The sequence below is a fragment of the Fusarium verticillioides genome, chromosome 5 (assembly GCF_000149555.1).
Source record: "Fusarium verticillioides 7600 chromosome 5, whole genome shotgun sequence".
NCBI classification, from domain to species: Eukaryota; Fungi; Ascomycota; class Sordariomycetes; order Hypocreales; family Nectriaceae; genus Fusarium; species Fusarium verticillioides.
In genome coordinates this window covers 1,025-16,093 of record NC_031679.1, presented here as the reverse complement: position 1 = coordinate 16,093, position 15,069 = coordinate 1,025, and the positions used below count along the sequence as shown (strand labels likewise).

Genomic DNA, 15,069 nt, shown 5'->3' with positions numbered 1-15,069 from the left:
GGCGACTTACTACGGGGATTTTCTATTTAAGACCTGCCTGAGTAGCACTTGGGTTGACTTACTCTAAGTTTGCTGATTCTGTATAAAATATACTATCACCATCAGAATGACTACTGTTAATCCTCTTGTTCTGCCTCCTGGCATCGCACCATCTGCTTTCCACCAATTCATATCAGAAATCACTGAAGTTACAACCAGTGAAAATGTTGTCATCATATCCAACCCCGGACAGTTAGACAAGCAGGACTACCGCGACCCCAGCAAGATGCACGACATGTTTGACATAACCTCGAAGCAGCATTTTGTTTCCTCAGCTGTTGTTACTCCCCGCGACGTCGCCGAGGTTCAAGCCATCGTCAAGCTGTGCAACAAGTTTGAGATTCCCCTCTGGCCATTCTCCATTGGCAGAAATGTTGGGTATGGTGGTGCTGCTCCCCGTGTACCAGGCTCGATTGGTCTTGATCTTGGCAAACATATGAACAAGATCTTGAAGGTCGATGTTGATGGCGCATATGCTCTTGTTGAACCTGGAGTTACATACGCAGACCTTCATCAGTACTTGGTGGACAAGAACCTTCGTGACAAGCTGTGGATTGATGTTCCTGATCTTGGCGGCGGATCAGTGCTTGGGAACACTACGGAGAGGGGAGTTGGCTATACTCCGTATGGTGAGTTATCTTCATCGTTGTACCGACTAAGTATTGACGACCCTTAGGTGATCACTTTATGATGCACTGCGGCATGGAAGGTAAGAGCTCCGTTACAGCTACCTTATTGGAAGGGGTGCTTATGACTGACTGTCCAAAGTTGTCCTTCCCGATGGTACACTAGTCCGCACGGGAATGGGTGCTTTACCAAACCCGGATGCGGATCCAAATGCCCCTCCACACGAGCAAGAGCCCAACTCGGCCTGGCAACTGTTCAATTACGGCTTCGGACCCTATAACGACGGCATATTTACGCAATCGTCTCTCGGTATTGTTGTCAAGATGGGTATCTGGCTCATGGTAAACCCTGGTGGGTATCAGTCATACTTGATCACCATTCCCAAAGATGAGGATCTTCATCAGGCCATTGAGATCATTCGACCACTTCGGACTTCAATGGTGCTGCAAAATGTTCCCACTGTTAGACATGTACTTCTGGATGCAGCTGTTATGGTATGAGGCCAGTTTAATTTCTTGAGCGCAGCTTACCATAACTCAAGGGATCTCGAGACAAGTACACGACTTCGAAAAAGCCGCTCAACGATAAGGAACTCGATGACATCGCGAACAAGCTCAACTTGGGTCGCTGGAATTTCTACGGAGCGCTTTATGGCCCCGAACCCATCCGTAAGGTAATGTGGGAAGTAGTCAAGGGTGCTTTCTCAGCCATCCCCGGGGCCAAGTTCTACTTCCCGGAGGAGATGCCAGAAAATGTTGTCTTGAAAACTCGAGATCTTACCTTGCAGGGAATTCCCACCATGACTGAGCTTGAATGGGTGTAAGTTCTACATGTCGCTCGATATCACGTTTGACATATTAATCTCAGTTCAACAGCAACTGGCTGCCCAATGGAGCTCACCTGTTCTTCTCCCCCATCGCCAAGGTCACGGGCGACGACGCGGTCGCTCAGTATGCCTTAACTCGCAAGCGCTGCGAAGAAGCAGGTTTCGATTTCATCGGAACATTTGTCGTCGGAATGAGAGAGATGCATCACATAGTGTGTCTTGTCTTTGACCGTCTCGATCCAGAGTCATGCCATCGAGCGCACGCCCTCATCAGTCAGCTAATCGATGACGCGGCGAAGAAGGGTTGGGGAGAGTATCGCACTCATTTAGCATTGATGGACCAAATTGCACAGACTTACAACTTCAACGGTAATGCACAGATGTATCTCAATACTACAATCAAGAATGCATTAGATCCTAAGGGAATTCTGGCGCCTGGTAAGAATGGGATATGGCCAAGCGGCTATAACGCAAAGGACTTTGCAGTAACTCCACAGCGCTCTACAAAACTGTAGCAAGGTAATAGTTTATTTTATTATAAAAGTTAAATATAATTAGTTTAACTTTATTTATAATAGTTAGTTATACAAGTTAAATAGTATATATTTAACTTATATAAAGTAAGTAGTTTTAATTAGTAATAAGAGGCCTAGGGTCTAATAACTACTTAAAGAGAATATCTATATAGCTAACATAGTAAAGAATTTTCCTTTTTAATAAATTCTAGATAGTATCTTTAAATTAATTTTTGTAATTTTGTAATACATAAAGTACTAGCCTGGGAGCTCTTATCTCTATCGGCAGTTAATAAAGAAAAGAGCCCTATTGGTTGTAAAGTCGAGGTGATTAATGCTAACTTGGTCCAAGTGCACCGATTCGGGATCTTTCGGTATCGGCATCGGCATCAGCATCGGCATGAAATATATTATGGAGATCGGGCTCGGGTTTTACTTCATGTCTGGTCTGCACTCCATGTGTGACTAATTAATGTTTATTCCAGCTTGATGGAGATAAACTAACCGAGTTTATTTTCACAAGCTTGGAGCCGCTATGTGGGCGTTCAGACAGGATTCTGGTTGATACGGACAGAAATAACAGATGCTCCATTCTCAAATTCAATTTAAGGTGTACTGTACAGGTTGCATCATGTATCCCTTACGCATGATCCACAACAAAGTCTGTAATCTTGAATCCATATATCCCATCTCCGCATAGTACTTTGACAACAAGTGCAATGTACAGAAGCTCATTCTCAACCTCGTTGTTCCAACAAGCAACAGCATATCCCCACTGCTTGCCAAACTTGAGGAAGTGCTCAAAGAAATGGTCAACAATAATGACCGTCTTTTTCCTCCCTTCCACCGAGTCGTTGATGTCCGCTGTCAAAGCAACGCAAAGCATGGGCACCGAGATGACCGCAGTGATGCCGCCCTTCCATCTCTTGATTACCATTTGGTCCAGACTCTTGACCTTCCCAACGATCTTGACGACTATACCGGCTGCGAACTTGACGCCTTGGAGACCGAATGCCTACATTTGGTTAGATCTTCTTCTCTGTGCAGCTGGAGGTTCTAACTCACGGAGTACTTTGCAACTTTCCCAACGGTGGCATTGTCCACCTGGACCATGGACGACCCGGGTAAAAGACCAGCAGGGAAACTCGCGAAGGCGTCAATTCCCTCGAAGATAAGTTCTGCTGCGTTAATCACTGTCATGAGAGTTTTGATAGGTCCAGTGGGAATAATCTCAAGACCACTCCCTTCAAAGGCGCCATCTGCCAATAGGACCAGAGTGTCAAATTCATTGTAGATAAATTCCAAATTTGCGGTCACCGCCAGGCTAACATTGGCGATGTCTTTGAAGAGAGTACTGTCGGCAGTTGATAATTTTTCCCTGGCCAGTGCACTGTCGGCAGTTCCTGAGAGATATCTACGGAAGGAGTCTTTCGTTAGACGTCCCTTAAGCTTCGGTGGGGCGTGGCCCGTCTTGGCCTTGTAGAGAACTTTGGTAGGAATCGCAATTAGAAGAGAGCATAGCTCCAAGAGGGAAAGCGAGCGACCGTGCGTTAGCATCTTCCATAGCCATCCAAGCACCGGAATCTCAATCGTCTGGTTGGCCACATCTTTGACAAGACTGATTCCGAGTGAAAACGCCTTGAACAAAATGTCTGCAAGGATCTTGAGAGAGTCAATCATGCCGTCCACAAGGTCAGCAGTGATGTGTCCCATGAAGCTTTTGATATCCCAGTGGCCAGGGCCCGACTTGAAGAAGTCGAATAAGTCTTTAGCCAACTTGCTTATCGTCCCGACGATGTTGTCGATCTCGCTTTGGACACCATCCCATAGCGCAACGATCGCTTTTTCGGTCGAGTAAGATTTGCCATCATCATTTAAGACAGTGTTGGTGGTGCCTCCGCCGTAGGTAAAGTAGTAAGTGGACCAGTTATACGCAACACCGGATTTTATAGCGTCGTCTGCACTTTGACCTTCGGCTGAAAGGTTGCTATTTTCCTCGTGTAATCCTCTGGCCACCTGTTGACTACCACTGTAGTTGTTGTTCTGTAAGCCAGGTAGCTGAGACTTAATGAGCTTGCGGAGGTTCTCCAGCCACGAGTCAACAGTGAACTCCGAGCTGTTGAGCAGGTCTTGTCCGTAATCGAGGGCGACATTGAAGCCAGTAGCGATGCTATCAGATGTGTCCAAAATGTCGTCCCATCCGAACCAGTGGCCGAAAAAGGCAATGATGTCCTCAAGCAAAACCTCAAGCTTCTTCAAGACCCAGGTGATGGCCTTGGCAATGGCAGTGACGGTCCTGAGAGCAAAGTTGTAAACTGTTTCTCCGATCTTGACCATAAAGGCCCAGACCTTTCCAGCAGCATCCTCTAGAGTCATACATATTCGTCAGTAGGTGTCGGACATTTTAGTAAGAGTTGAGGTGAGTGAGGCTTACCTATCAAGTTGCAGCCCCATTCCACAACGTCCTTGAACTTCTCCTCGGCCCAGTTCCAAGCACCCACTAGGTCATCAACAAAGTCTTCGAAAATGTTCAACTCAGATGTGTAAGGCACTTTTCTCAACGATAGTGCCTGCTCTCCGTGGTATTTGTATGCTTGTTCGACCAACATCGACATAGAATCCGCGGCAGCTTTCAAGTCATCATGAGAAGCATTACTACTCACTAGCCGAGTTCCATCCGGCTTCCTGAGATTGGCAACATCATCAGCTGACTTGACATGGTCTAGCTTCTTAATCAGCTTCTTGGATGGATCCAAAATGCCATCCGTGATCGATATATCCTTAGGACCTTTCTTGGCGGCGCGCAAGGCTTCAGCACCAAATTCGTGACATGTTGCATCGTCGTTCTGAAAAACAATGTTGAGAACGCCCTTGGCGTCGGTTTGAAGCCACCGTGGATCTGGCGAAACAGAGACATGCTTGCCGTTGACAATGCACCTGACAACACCAGAGGCACTAACTTTCAGCCAGCATCCGGGAATAAGTGAAGCCTCGTCGTCGTTGCTAGGCACTGCTTGCATGCGAAGCATATATCCCTTGAGCTTGATGACGTTCTCAGTGGACGGCTGCCAGAAGGGATATTTTTGCCATGTCCGAGATGTCGAGTCTTGTTGGAGAAGCATAAGGTGGCCGTTTTCGTCCACGGATATCAGGCTGCTGACCAGTGTTGCCTTTTGCTTGTCTGCCGACTTGATTGACAGCATACTTGATATCTGTCCGCCTTGGCCCTCAGGAAGAAGCGGAACTACCTTGCCATGATCGAGCTTGCTGGTCGTTGCTGTGTAGTAATGCACTGCATCTGCATCGGTCGTGTACCAGAGTCTGAGTGTGTCTCCAGCCTGTGAAACGTGAAGATCCTTGATGCTTGATGGATTTGACCAAGTCACCAGTGGTAATAGATCTTCCCCTTCCCGTGCGAGAACAAAATTCCTTCGGTTTGAAGGCAGTAACATTCTGGCCACCGATAAGTAGGATACTCTGTCCTTTCATTTTAGGATCGGGATCAATATATGAAGCGATGCAAGTCGCCCCTGGTGAGATCAGTCAACTTCAACTAAGAATTGAGAGAGAGGAGATAACATACCTGCAGGGCAATGAGGTTCAACCACCATAGTACTTTTCCCGGAAAAGTACTTCCATTGAAGTCTTGTACCGCCATCGGCATCTTCATACAAGATGAAGGCACCGTCTCCAGTAAAGGTTGTTCCCAACTCTACATCAAGAATTCTTTGTGGGTTCGTAGCCATGTGCCATTTATCCGAGAGTTTGGCAGTAGTATCACTAAATTCTACGAATCGTAGGTCCTCGGTGGCAAATGACCTATTAGGCTGCTTGAATGCCACCATTGCCAGAGGGAGTTTGCGCTCTTCAGACGTAGATTTATTGGACTTGAAGGCTCAGTATTGCTTTGCAGTTGATTGGCAGTGGACAACTTACCATAAAAATATGATGCACCCTTGGAAACGTAGTGCTACCCTGGATGATTTTGTACTGTGGGATTGCGCCACCGAGCTCACTAGGATGAGCTCGGTGGAGCAGAGAGAAATATGAAGTATCTCCTGGACCAGGAACAGCGACGCAAATGTCGAGCGTCAAGTCGGGTGCTTGCACGACAGAAAACGCCTTGAACAAATAGATATAGTTATATGATGCTGAGGAATTGACAACCAAGGGTGCATATAGGATATACATATAGATAGATTCTATAACAGATTGATCTTGTCAGCTCACTACTCTATGTATGTCGAAGGCTTTTGATGTAAAGAGTGGAAGAAACACAACGCGTCAAGTCGACATCTCGCACATCGTTGCGCGTCTTTGGGCCTTCATGATAAATGGCTACCTTTCAACAGGACACTGCCGAGAGCAACGCAGCTATGTTTCCAGCGGGCGGGGGCTTTCAAATTAATACAGCAGCGAATGAGCGCTAGAGAACGGAGTTTACTACAGCGGTCATTGCTCTGTGTTTGGTGCAAACTGCCCCCGTGACTGGGCCCAGGACAATGAAGGAGAAACATGATCACGGCAGTGAGATGTGCTGGCTGCGTCTATTAAAGAAACATTGTATTTGAATGACATGTAGATAGTTTTAGCCAATCGGTAATCCATCTTCTTCTAAGCCATTCTTCGCCTGGGCTATATTTCCACCCTAATTATGTTGCTGGCCTACTCTTAACTTAACCTGCCCGAGTTGAGACTATAAACCCTGGTTTAGACTACGAACTCCAGTTTAAACTACACCTTACCCATCAACTATAATGTCTGCCTATGACAACGACCGTGTAAGTCCCTCTTACCCACAGATTTGAAATGTGAATGTCATTCTGATATACCCAGTACTTTCGAGGTGTCAGTATTGAAGCGTGAATGGAGTCTTATTAGCTGCCTGAGCCTAATCAGTCTTGAAGATCTTCGTACTGGCGCGTGCAGAAAGGTGCCATGGTCACCAGAGGACACAAAGGTCCTCTGGGCTTACGCCGCACGATGGCAAATGTTGACCAAGCGCATGACTGAAACTGGCTCAGACGAATTGATCGATAGACTTAACCTTTAAGCAAAGCCGCGACAATACCAGAATGTCGTCCTTGCCCAAGTAAATCTGCATCTGAATAACCTCGTAAAGAACAAGCTCCCAAAAAAGGATATTCTGGTGAAGACAGATACATATGAAAATCATACTATGAAACGTATAACGGTCTGGAGGTGGCCAGCGTATACTATCAATTGGCTGAAGCCAGAGTGGGATGGACAGTTCTGTGTGCCTGAAGGTGAAAGCCCGGTGGAGTTGAGGAGCGACCCTCCTGGTTTGAGGCCAGATACACCGCCTGTTGGACATTGTGCAAGGCCATCCATTCGACGTTGGGGTGATGGTGGACCGGGCGGCGATAGCCCTTCTCCTCCTCTACCACCACCGCCACCGCCTCCGTCTCCGCCTTCTCTGTCTCCACCGCCTGCTAGTCTGTATCCCACTATTCGTCCGCAAACTCCGTTCAACCTGCCACCGAATACTCCGTACAGACACAGATAGGTTAGTCAAAGGCAGGCTACATCAGCTTAGCATCGCCTAGCAGGGAACAAACACTTCCATCATCCGAATGAGACCATCGTTAGACCGCGGGGTCATGGCAGGTCCTCAGCCCCTGCTCCATCTCCGTCCCCGGTCGAAGGGATCGCTCTGAATAACTTCTTCATCTCGGCGCTCGGCTATCACCGCGAAAAGTACCTGGCTCGGTTCTACGAGGGAGTGGCTTGGGCACTTTACAGAAGTAAAAGCTTTTAATTAAGAAATAAAATACACCCAATAGTCTATTCTGTCCTGAACTGGAAGAACAGTACCTGGCCGGAATTACAGCCAATAGCCACTGTCGACTGATGGACAGCCCATGCCGTTGCCTTGTAATCCCATGGTAGTAGTAGCACATCATGGGTATTTCTCGTAACCCACTTACCATCCCTGACTGCATATGATGGAAATCTAGGAGTTTCTATGTGAGTTGTCCCTTGTGACGCTGGTGGCGGTGATGATACTGAAATCGGGTTTCCAGGTTGGCATAGTCCTTCTAGGTTAAGGGAGATCTCATCTATATCGGGAAACGGGCTGTTCGAGGACAGTGATAGAAGGAACTTCTTAGAAAGATCATAATTGGTGGTGAGACACTGACGCGTCGCCACGTTCCAGATTTTGATCTTATACTCAAGTGTCATTGATGCCAGAAATGTACCGTCTTTTGAGAAGGTCAAGCGTACAACTTGAAATACTGATCTGTCCCGGGTTTGAGCTCTCTTTGACTGGTGGGATTCGGGGGAATGGTGCATTTTTGAAGGGGTGATCTCTGCGTCCAATAGTTTGACGGTGCAGTTGTATGATCCTAAAGCAAGTTGTTCGCCGTAATTTGAGGTGAGTGTGGCGGTGCCTTTGATATGGCCCTCGTGCTTCCAGAGGTACTGGCCTGTTGCAGTATCCCAGACTTTGATATCATCCGTATCCCGTCCAGTCGAGGCTATCCGCATGCTATTAAGAGTAAAGGCTACTGACTCAACAACACTACCGTGGTTATGCAATGTTCGAAGACACTGGCCAGTTTCTAGTTTCCAGACCTTAATAGTTCCATCACCTGATCCTGAAACTAATTGCAAACCATCACCTGAGAATTCTATCGAATTGACGGACCCATCGTGGCCTCTCAGCGTATTGAGGCATTGACGTTTCGCGGGATCCCATACCTTGATGGTTTCGTCCTCCGACGCCGACGCTAAGTAAACACCGTTCGGTGAGAACTTTACTGACAGGACGGATTGGCTGTGTCCCTCAAGGTCATAGAGGTACGTTTTCATAGTTGCGTCCCAGACCATAATTCTACCGTCAAATGACGCTGATATCAGTAGCCCTGTCTTTACCGAAAAGGCGATTGATAAGAAGTTGCTGCCATGAGCGTAGAGGGTTTGGGTGCATCGCCCTGCCACTGTATCCCAGAGTTTGATGGTACGGTCCTGTGACGCGGATGCCAATTGGTTGCAGTTACCCAAAAAGGCTACTGATTTCACGCAGCTACCGTGGCCTTCTAAAGTGCGTAGAGACTGGCCCATCGTCGTATCCCATATCATGACTACACCATCGAATGATCCTGAGGCTAATTGTGTACCGTCGGGGGAGAAGGCTACGCAGAGGACAGGCTCTCTACGCCCTTCGAGCGTCTGTAGGCATGCACTCCACTCACTATCCATTGCAGGGTACATTGCCACGGATGGTTCTTCTGAGCGAAATAGTCTTCTGACTATGCTATCCGTTGGACTAAAAATAAGAGCCGAATGGTATGTCTGAAGGGGACTGGTCTCGATAGACGTCCTGTGAGCTCGAATAAATCGTAAGCCGTCTTGAGCCAGCTTCGCTAGCTTGGGTTGAGTGTCCCACCCCTGGGTGTTGTTAGTCTCCCATGATTATAACACAAATATCTGATCTGACTTACCTGCGTAAGCCGTGCTAGTTTTGACATTTGGATAATACCTTCGGAGATATTCCTAAGCAAACTAAGTGCTTCAAGCCAGTGGGGAAAGCGCTGTTCAAGGAAATCGTAGACTTGCCCAGCATCCTGAACGCCGCTCTCACCGGAATCTTTGGGAACGCTATTCACAAAATGTTCAATCCAGTATATACAAGAATAGCAGACTGGTGCTAGTGGGTCGGGATCTGGTGGCTCAACCTGATCGATCTGGATTCCCGCCTGGTCGAGATTGTATATGTCGCGTTGAAGGCTTTTCATTGATCGGAGTGATCTTGAGAAGATGGTTCTGTGTTCATACTCTATGCCATTCGGATAGATAATGTCAGGTACGGTCTTTATCAAAAAGTCCTTTGCTGATTGATGGATGAAGTAAATAACGTCATCCTGTAAGGTCAGTAGAGATCCACACAATTTAATTATCTCGTCAAGAGAATCAATATCGTCTTGAAACTCTTCTAAGGGCTCCACAAGGGACACCATCTCCACCAAGGCAAGAGGTCGATAAGCGACTGACATGAGTCTAATTATTTGCTTGCAAAGACCAGCATCGTCCGAGCGATCAATCTGGTCGAGCATCCTTTCATACAGAGAATCAAGGCCAGGTGGAAATGAGTATAACGTTTTGTATGTATGCCTTTTTAGGACATCGGGCTTTCCCAGCTGCTGACAGACTAAAGATGCCCAGAGGAAAGTATGATGTGCCTTCGACACTAGGTACTCCTCAACGGTGTCTTGCATTTCCTTGTCGTACGATTTTGATTGTGCAAGTAAGCCCACTTTATACCGAATCCATTCGTTGACGGCAGCTGAGACTTTTTCTTGGTTCAATTCAAGGCTGAGTTGAACCTTGTGTATGGTTGAACCTAGCCCGTTGTTGATTTTCGGCCAGTTGCGACTAGATACGATGATCTTCGCTCTGGGTAATGAGGAGACTTTTTCAATTAGGTAGAGGAGTTGGTCGAGGTTCGTATCGCATTCATCAAGAGCATCGATAATGAGGAACGTAGTCTGCAAGCTTTCATCTTCCAAGATGGCAATTAATATCCTGGAAAGTTCATCCCAGCTGTTGGTGCCCTCAAACAACTGTCCACCTACGTGGTCGAACTTCTTCCGTACATTCGCGATGAGTGAACGCTTCTGATAGAGAAGGAGGTAAATAAGGCCCTTGACGACAGCCGTTGCGTTGTTCAATCGTATATCGGTCGCTTGGCAGAAGAAATAGGATAGCAGAGCGGAGTCTGTGACCTGTTTCTCGAGCTCGTTGATAACACCGCAGAGCAGCATCGTCTTTCCCTTCCCGGGATCGCCTCTGATCCAAAGTAGTCGGTTCTGATCATCATCACGCCACTGCTGGAATTCCGCGTTATGGAAAATCCAGCCGTATGACTCGGACCGTAAGTCGCCTTTCGTCCGTTCAATGCGATCTTTGTCGACACTTGGGTCGGTCGACCTCAGTTCCGCGAGAACTCGGTCATCCTGGCTGTAATGGCTGTTCCCTCCTAGTCAGCCTGTTAGTGGTGACTGGAGCTTTGTTGTGGGCTGTGAATATACTGACCGATGATTAAATCCCTGCCGACAGTGAAGTCTCCAGACCCAGAATGCGAAACACCCTGTCCACGGAACTTCGAGCGAGCACCGCGGCTTGATGAGCTTGCCGCACGTTTCATGGCGTGATACAGGCGTCACTATAGCACTCTGCTTTTCTTGAGATAGACGTCGCCGTTTGTGGACCAGTCAGATGGTTTGTGAAGCGGCTGCCCCCCGGCGTTACTATCAATAAGACAGTCTGGGAATTTTGAACCTAGAAGGAGGGTTCTTTGCAGCACGAAAATAGATGCAAAGCCGACACAGGACGAGCGGGGTAAAGTGTGTGGGCATCGGTTTGGTACCCGAGTCAGTCACATCTTCGCATTTGGACACGTCAGCAAGGCGTACTATTCGGCGGTCAACAAATCGAGTTTCTCATAGGTGAAACAAAAATGCATAGTAAGCAGCCTGATTTACCAAACGCTTGGCATTGGTCCACACCGACCATGGTTTCTGCTCTTTATCCAGTAGGCATCTTTCAAATCCCTTGAGTGTTACGCTAGAGCTGCAGTAAGCAGCCCCATTGTCAGCCGCACCTTGGCGTTGGAAAACGTCGCAAGACTCCCGGCCTGGCATAAAGCAAGCTAGGTCAGCTTGAAACTATCTTCCCGACTGCTACGATCTAAAGGGTTTGCTTTAATAAAACATCACGTTTGGTCTCTCGACAAATTCTACTTCTCGAAGAGTTGCCAATTTAACAAATCATCACAATGCAGGACGGCCAAAAAGCATATGAAAGCTACACCGTCGCCGTGGTCAGTGCTCTCGGCTTCGAGATGAGCGCAGTCCGGTATATGCTAGACCGAGAACATCCCAGCTTGCCCAATAAAGACGGCGATTCGAACATCTACGTTCTCGGCGAGCTGCAAGGCCACAAGGTAGTTCTCGCATGTCTTCCAGGAAATCAAGGAAAAGGTGCAGCTGCAATTGTAGCCACAAATTTAACCCGTACCTTCCCATCTATCATCTGGCGGTTCTTTGTAGGGATTGGCGGAGGAGTTCCCAGCAAGAGGCACGATATACGACTTGGCGATGTTGTAGTAAGCATGCCTGATGCACAGCACGGAGGAGTAGTCCAATATGATCTTGGCAAGGCAACAGACAGCGGTTTTATCCGGAAGGGCTTTCTCTCTGCTCCACCGTCCCTCCTCAGGAGTGCTGTGGTGAAAATGGAGTCTGATCATTTGGTGAACGATAACAAGATCAAAGACTTCTTGGATACGATGTTGCGGAAAGGAAAGCGTCTTTCAAGATATGAGAGGCCTTCTAATGACATGGATGTGATGTTTAAGGCGGACTATCCTCACAATCCCTTGAGCATCACGTGCGAGGAATGTGACGAACAACAAAGAACCACTAGAACACCTCGCGACGGCGAAGCTTCTGAGATCCACTACGGATTAATCGCCTCCGGAGACTTGGTGATCAAAAGCACCAAATAAAGAGACGAGATCATCTGTGACATCGGCGATGTGCTATGCTTCGAGATGGAAGCGGCCGGGCTAATGACTGAGAATCCTTCTATTGTCATCCGTGGAATCTCTGATTACGCCGACTCTCATAAAAACGATGACTGGCAGTACTATGCAGCTGCTACTGCCGCCGCATGTACAAAAGAGCTGCTCGCCTATATAGATCCAAGGTCTGACCTTGAGGTGTCGAATACATCCACTGGAAAAGCGGCCACGCTCAGTGACGCATCGGCTGGCTATAATGTTTTTTATGGCAGAGGAATCCAGCACTCTGGCTCTGGAAACTTTTCTATTGGGAAAGATTTAAATATTAGTTAAACCTAATAAGACTGCTCTCTTATTCTATATTAAAACAATAGCCTAAAATAGCTCTAAATACAGATTATTGTTATAAGACTATATACCTTACCCTCTAGACTTTAAATTATAGTCTTTAAGATAGTTTATCTTTAAAATATAAAGAACTACTAAGGGCTACCTAGATATAATACTTTATATATTACTTAGTTTTTTACTTATATTATCTTACCTAGTATAGTAATAATACCTTATATAGTTACTTATAACTAAATCCTTTTTAGAGTTTTAATTATATATTATATAAATATTAAGTTAGTAATTAATATAATATTTTACTATCTAGCTACAGCAAGTAACTAAGATAAGAATTCAATGCCTAACGGAGGCGGGGTTGACTTCAGGTAAGAGTTAAGATAATTAACATAAAATGCCTGATTTGTATAAACCTGCTACAGACGTGGTCGAGTTACCAGACAAAGGCAATTAGTACAGATCAATGGTACGTTTAGACATAATAGGATCTTATTATTTCGTAGGGTATTTCGATATTTATATATAGTGTGAATCTTACAAAGCAGGAAAGAATTCCCTCTGTTTCCGTAAATAAAAAGAAATAACCTATGGCAGACTTAGCCCCTGAATTATTAAATAATGATGCTGAGTTTATCGATGCCGTTGTAGTTATTGTTAGCAAGATCTATGCATGCAGCCGAGACCTTCACGCCATAAGCCACACACTACTCAACAGCTAGAGATAAAGGACATTGTACTTATGTGGAGTTTCTAGTGGTAGAGCTGCTAGAGTCTAGACTCTGGGTTCTTGCATATTACTGTTCTTAACTGTTCTGTAATACTTTTCACTGGCACAGTGCAATTACCTCCTGGCTCAATTACATCCTTTGATTGTATATCTGCATACTGTGCAATATGCAGACAGTGTGAATAGGAACAACTGCCGTGGAAGATTGTTTCTCTTTTCATTTGGATGAGATTATGAAGAGATTTCATGTGTAACAGTTCGAATAGTAAAAGTTTTTTCGCCTTAAAACGGGGGTTTCTATCCTTGAGAGCATAGTCTACTCCTGCACCAAATTCTCAACTTGACTACTACACACGGAATCAAAGCTCCCCGACAAAGACACAATCAGACCAAAGCCACGGGGGACACAGCAGACCCGACCTGTTACGACAAATAAGACGACAAGGCCTCCTGCCTCTGGAAGTGCAATTTGCCAGCAAACTCGTTTTGCCATTCAGCTAACGCAGCACTTACATCATGGCGCACATTCCAAGCAAAGCCGTTATCCTGGTCTACTCCGGTGATCACGTATCAGAGGACCCTCCGCACCTGCACGCAAAAGTCGCCTTGGTTAATAGACCTCAGCCAATCATACGACCATTCTCTCGCAACTTCATCTGGAAAGTCAAGAATGCTCTCCTGCACCGATGCTTCATTCTTCGCCATCGAAATGCCAGTGGCTGTCCGATCAACATGCCCTGTCGTCACTGGGAACTGCTGAAGATGACGGACTGGTTCCTGAATGAAGAAAAGGATATCGTCGACCTGGTCTCTAGTCCAGGTGTTATTCTAGCTAAATAAACACTTAAGGTTAGCGAAATTATATAGCAGTTGCAGGTAATATACAGGCCATTCCTCTAGGATAATATTCCCCTAAGATAATAGTAATAATTAAGTCTAAAGTAAATAAACCTTAACCCTAAATTAATAAAGAACTAACCTTAAATATTAATAATAAACTTAAAAAATAATAAAAAGGAAAAAGGTTTAATTAATTAATTAAATATAAGTAAATAATAATTTAAAATAAAGTTTATATATTACTATAGTAATAATAAAAGTAAATCTAATAAAAGTTATAATAAATAATAATAGTATTATTCTTTAAATTTAGCTAGATTTAAGTATTATATTAATAGCTTAGTTATTACTATAATTATAATAAATAATATAGTAAATTAAATAAGCTAGCTTTATAAGTAACTTAATATCTTACTTTATTTAATTTATAAGGTAGCTATTAAGCCTAAAATAAATAAAGTAAAGTACTACTACTATAATTACTATAAAACTATTAAAAAACTACTATAAGTAGTAATTATATTTATAGTATTATTTTTACTATTAGAGTAATACCTCTAGATATTATAAGACTTAATAAATAAGAATATATAACTATTAC

The 15,069-nt window shown here is 45.3% G+C and overlaps 7 protein-coding genes across 7 annotated transcripts; 5 read left to right on the top strand and 2 right to left on the bottom strand.

The window, feature by feature from the left end:
- Positions 1-106: 106 nt before the first annotated feature.
- On the top strand, positions 107-2,007 carry FVEG_03424 (vanillyl-alcohol oxidase; the record flags this gene model as incomplete). The annotated part of the gene is made up of 5 exons (XM_018891038.1): positions 107-668; positions 716-748; positions 808-1,160; positions 1,208-1,485; positions 1,542-2,007. 5 exons carry the CDS (start codon positions 107-109, stop codon positions 2,005-2,007), a joined length of 1,692 nt encoding a protein of 563 aa, XP_018747475.1.
- A 640-nt stretch (positions 2,008-2,647) lies between these two features.
- On the bottom strand, positions 2,648-5,459 carry FVEG_03425 (hypothetical protein; the record flags this gene model as incomplete). Its single annotated transcript, XM_018891039.1, has 3 exons — positions 2,648-3,022; positions 3,073-4,373; positions 4,442-5,459. The coding sequence occupies 3 exons, from the start codon at positions 5,457-5,459 to the stop codon at positions 2,648-2,650; spliced, it is 2,694 nt and encodes an 897-aa protein (XP_018747476.1).
- A 1,153-nt stretch (positions 5,460-6,612) lies between these two features.
- On the bottom strand, positions 6,613-11,429 carry FVEG_03427 (hypothetical protein). The gene is made up of 3 exons (XM_018891041.1): positions 11,065-11,429; positions 9,474-11,008; positions 6,613-9,420 (listed from the first exon to the last, which is right to left on the bottom strand). The coding sequence occupies exons 1-3, from the start codon at positions 11,174-11,176 to the stop codon at positions 7,813-7,815; spliced, it is 3,255 nt and encodes a 1,084-aa protein (XP_018747477.1). The 5' UTR covers positions 11,177-11,429; the 3' UTR covers positions 6,613-7,812.
- Positions 6,765-7,534, top strand: FVEG_03426 (hypothetical protein; the record flags this gene model as incomplete). The annotated part of the gene is made up of 2 exons (XM_018891040.1): positions 6,765-6,788; positions 7,130-7,534. 2 exons carry the CDS (start codon positions 6,765-6,767, stop codon positions 7,532-7,534), a joined length of 429 nt encoding a protein of 142 aa, XP_018747478.1.
- A 377-nt stretch (positions 11,430-11,806) lies between the features above and the next one.
- FVEG_03428 (hypothetical protein) lies at positions 11,807-12,538 on the top strand (the record flags this gene model as incomplete). The annotated part of the gene is made up of 1 exon (XM_018891042.1): positions 11,807-12,538. One exon carries the CDS (start codon positions 11,807-11,809, stop codon positions 12,536-12,538), a length of 732 nt encoding a protein of 243 aa, XP_018747479.1.
- Positions 12,539-12,601: 63 nt separating this feature from the next.
- On the top strand, positions 12,602-12,886 carry FVEG_03429 (hypothetical protein; the record flags this gene model as incomplete). Its single annotated transcript, XM_018891043.1, has 1 exon — positions 12,602-12,886. The coding sequence occupies one exon, from the start codon at positions 12,602-12,604 to the stop codon at positions 12,884-12,886; it is 285 nt and encodes a 94-aa protein (XP_018747480.1).
- Positions 12,887-14,144: 1,258 nt separating this feature from the next.
- On the top strand, positions 14,145-14,468 carry FVEG_03430 (hypothetical protein; the record flags this gene model as incomplete). The annotated part of the gene is made up of 1 exon (XM_018891044.1): positions 14,145-14,468. One exon carries the CDS (start codon positions 14,145-14,147, stop codon positions 14,466-14,468), a length of 324 nt encoding a protein of 107 aa, XP_018747481.1.
- Positions 14,469-15,069: the final 601 nt, after the last annotated feature.

Coding starts and splice junctions, on each gene's coding strand:
- FVEG_03427 (XM_018891041.1), bottom strand. CDS start 11,176: ATGAAACGTGCGGCAAGCTCATCAAGCCGCGGTGCTCGCTCGAAGTTC. Junction 11,009..11,064: donor CGGCAGGGATTTAATCATCG/GTCAGTATATTC, acceptor CAGGCTGACTAG/GAGGGAACAGCCATTACAGC. Junction 9,421..9,473: donor AACTAGCACGGCTTACGCAG/GTAAGTCAGATC, acceptor AACAACACCCAG/GGGTGGGACACTCAACCCAA.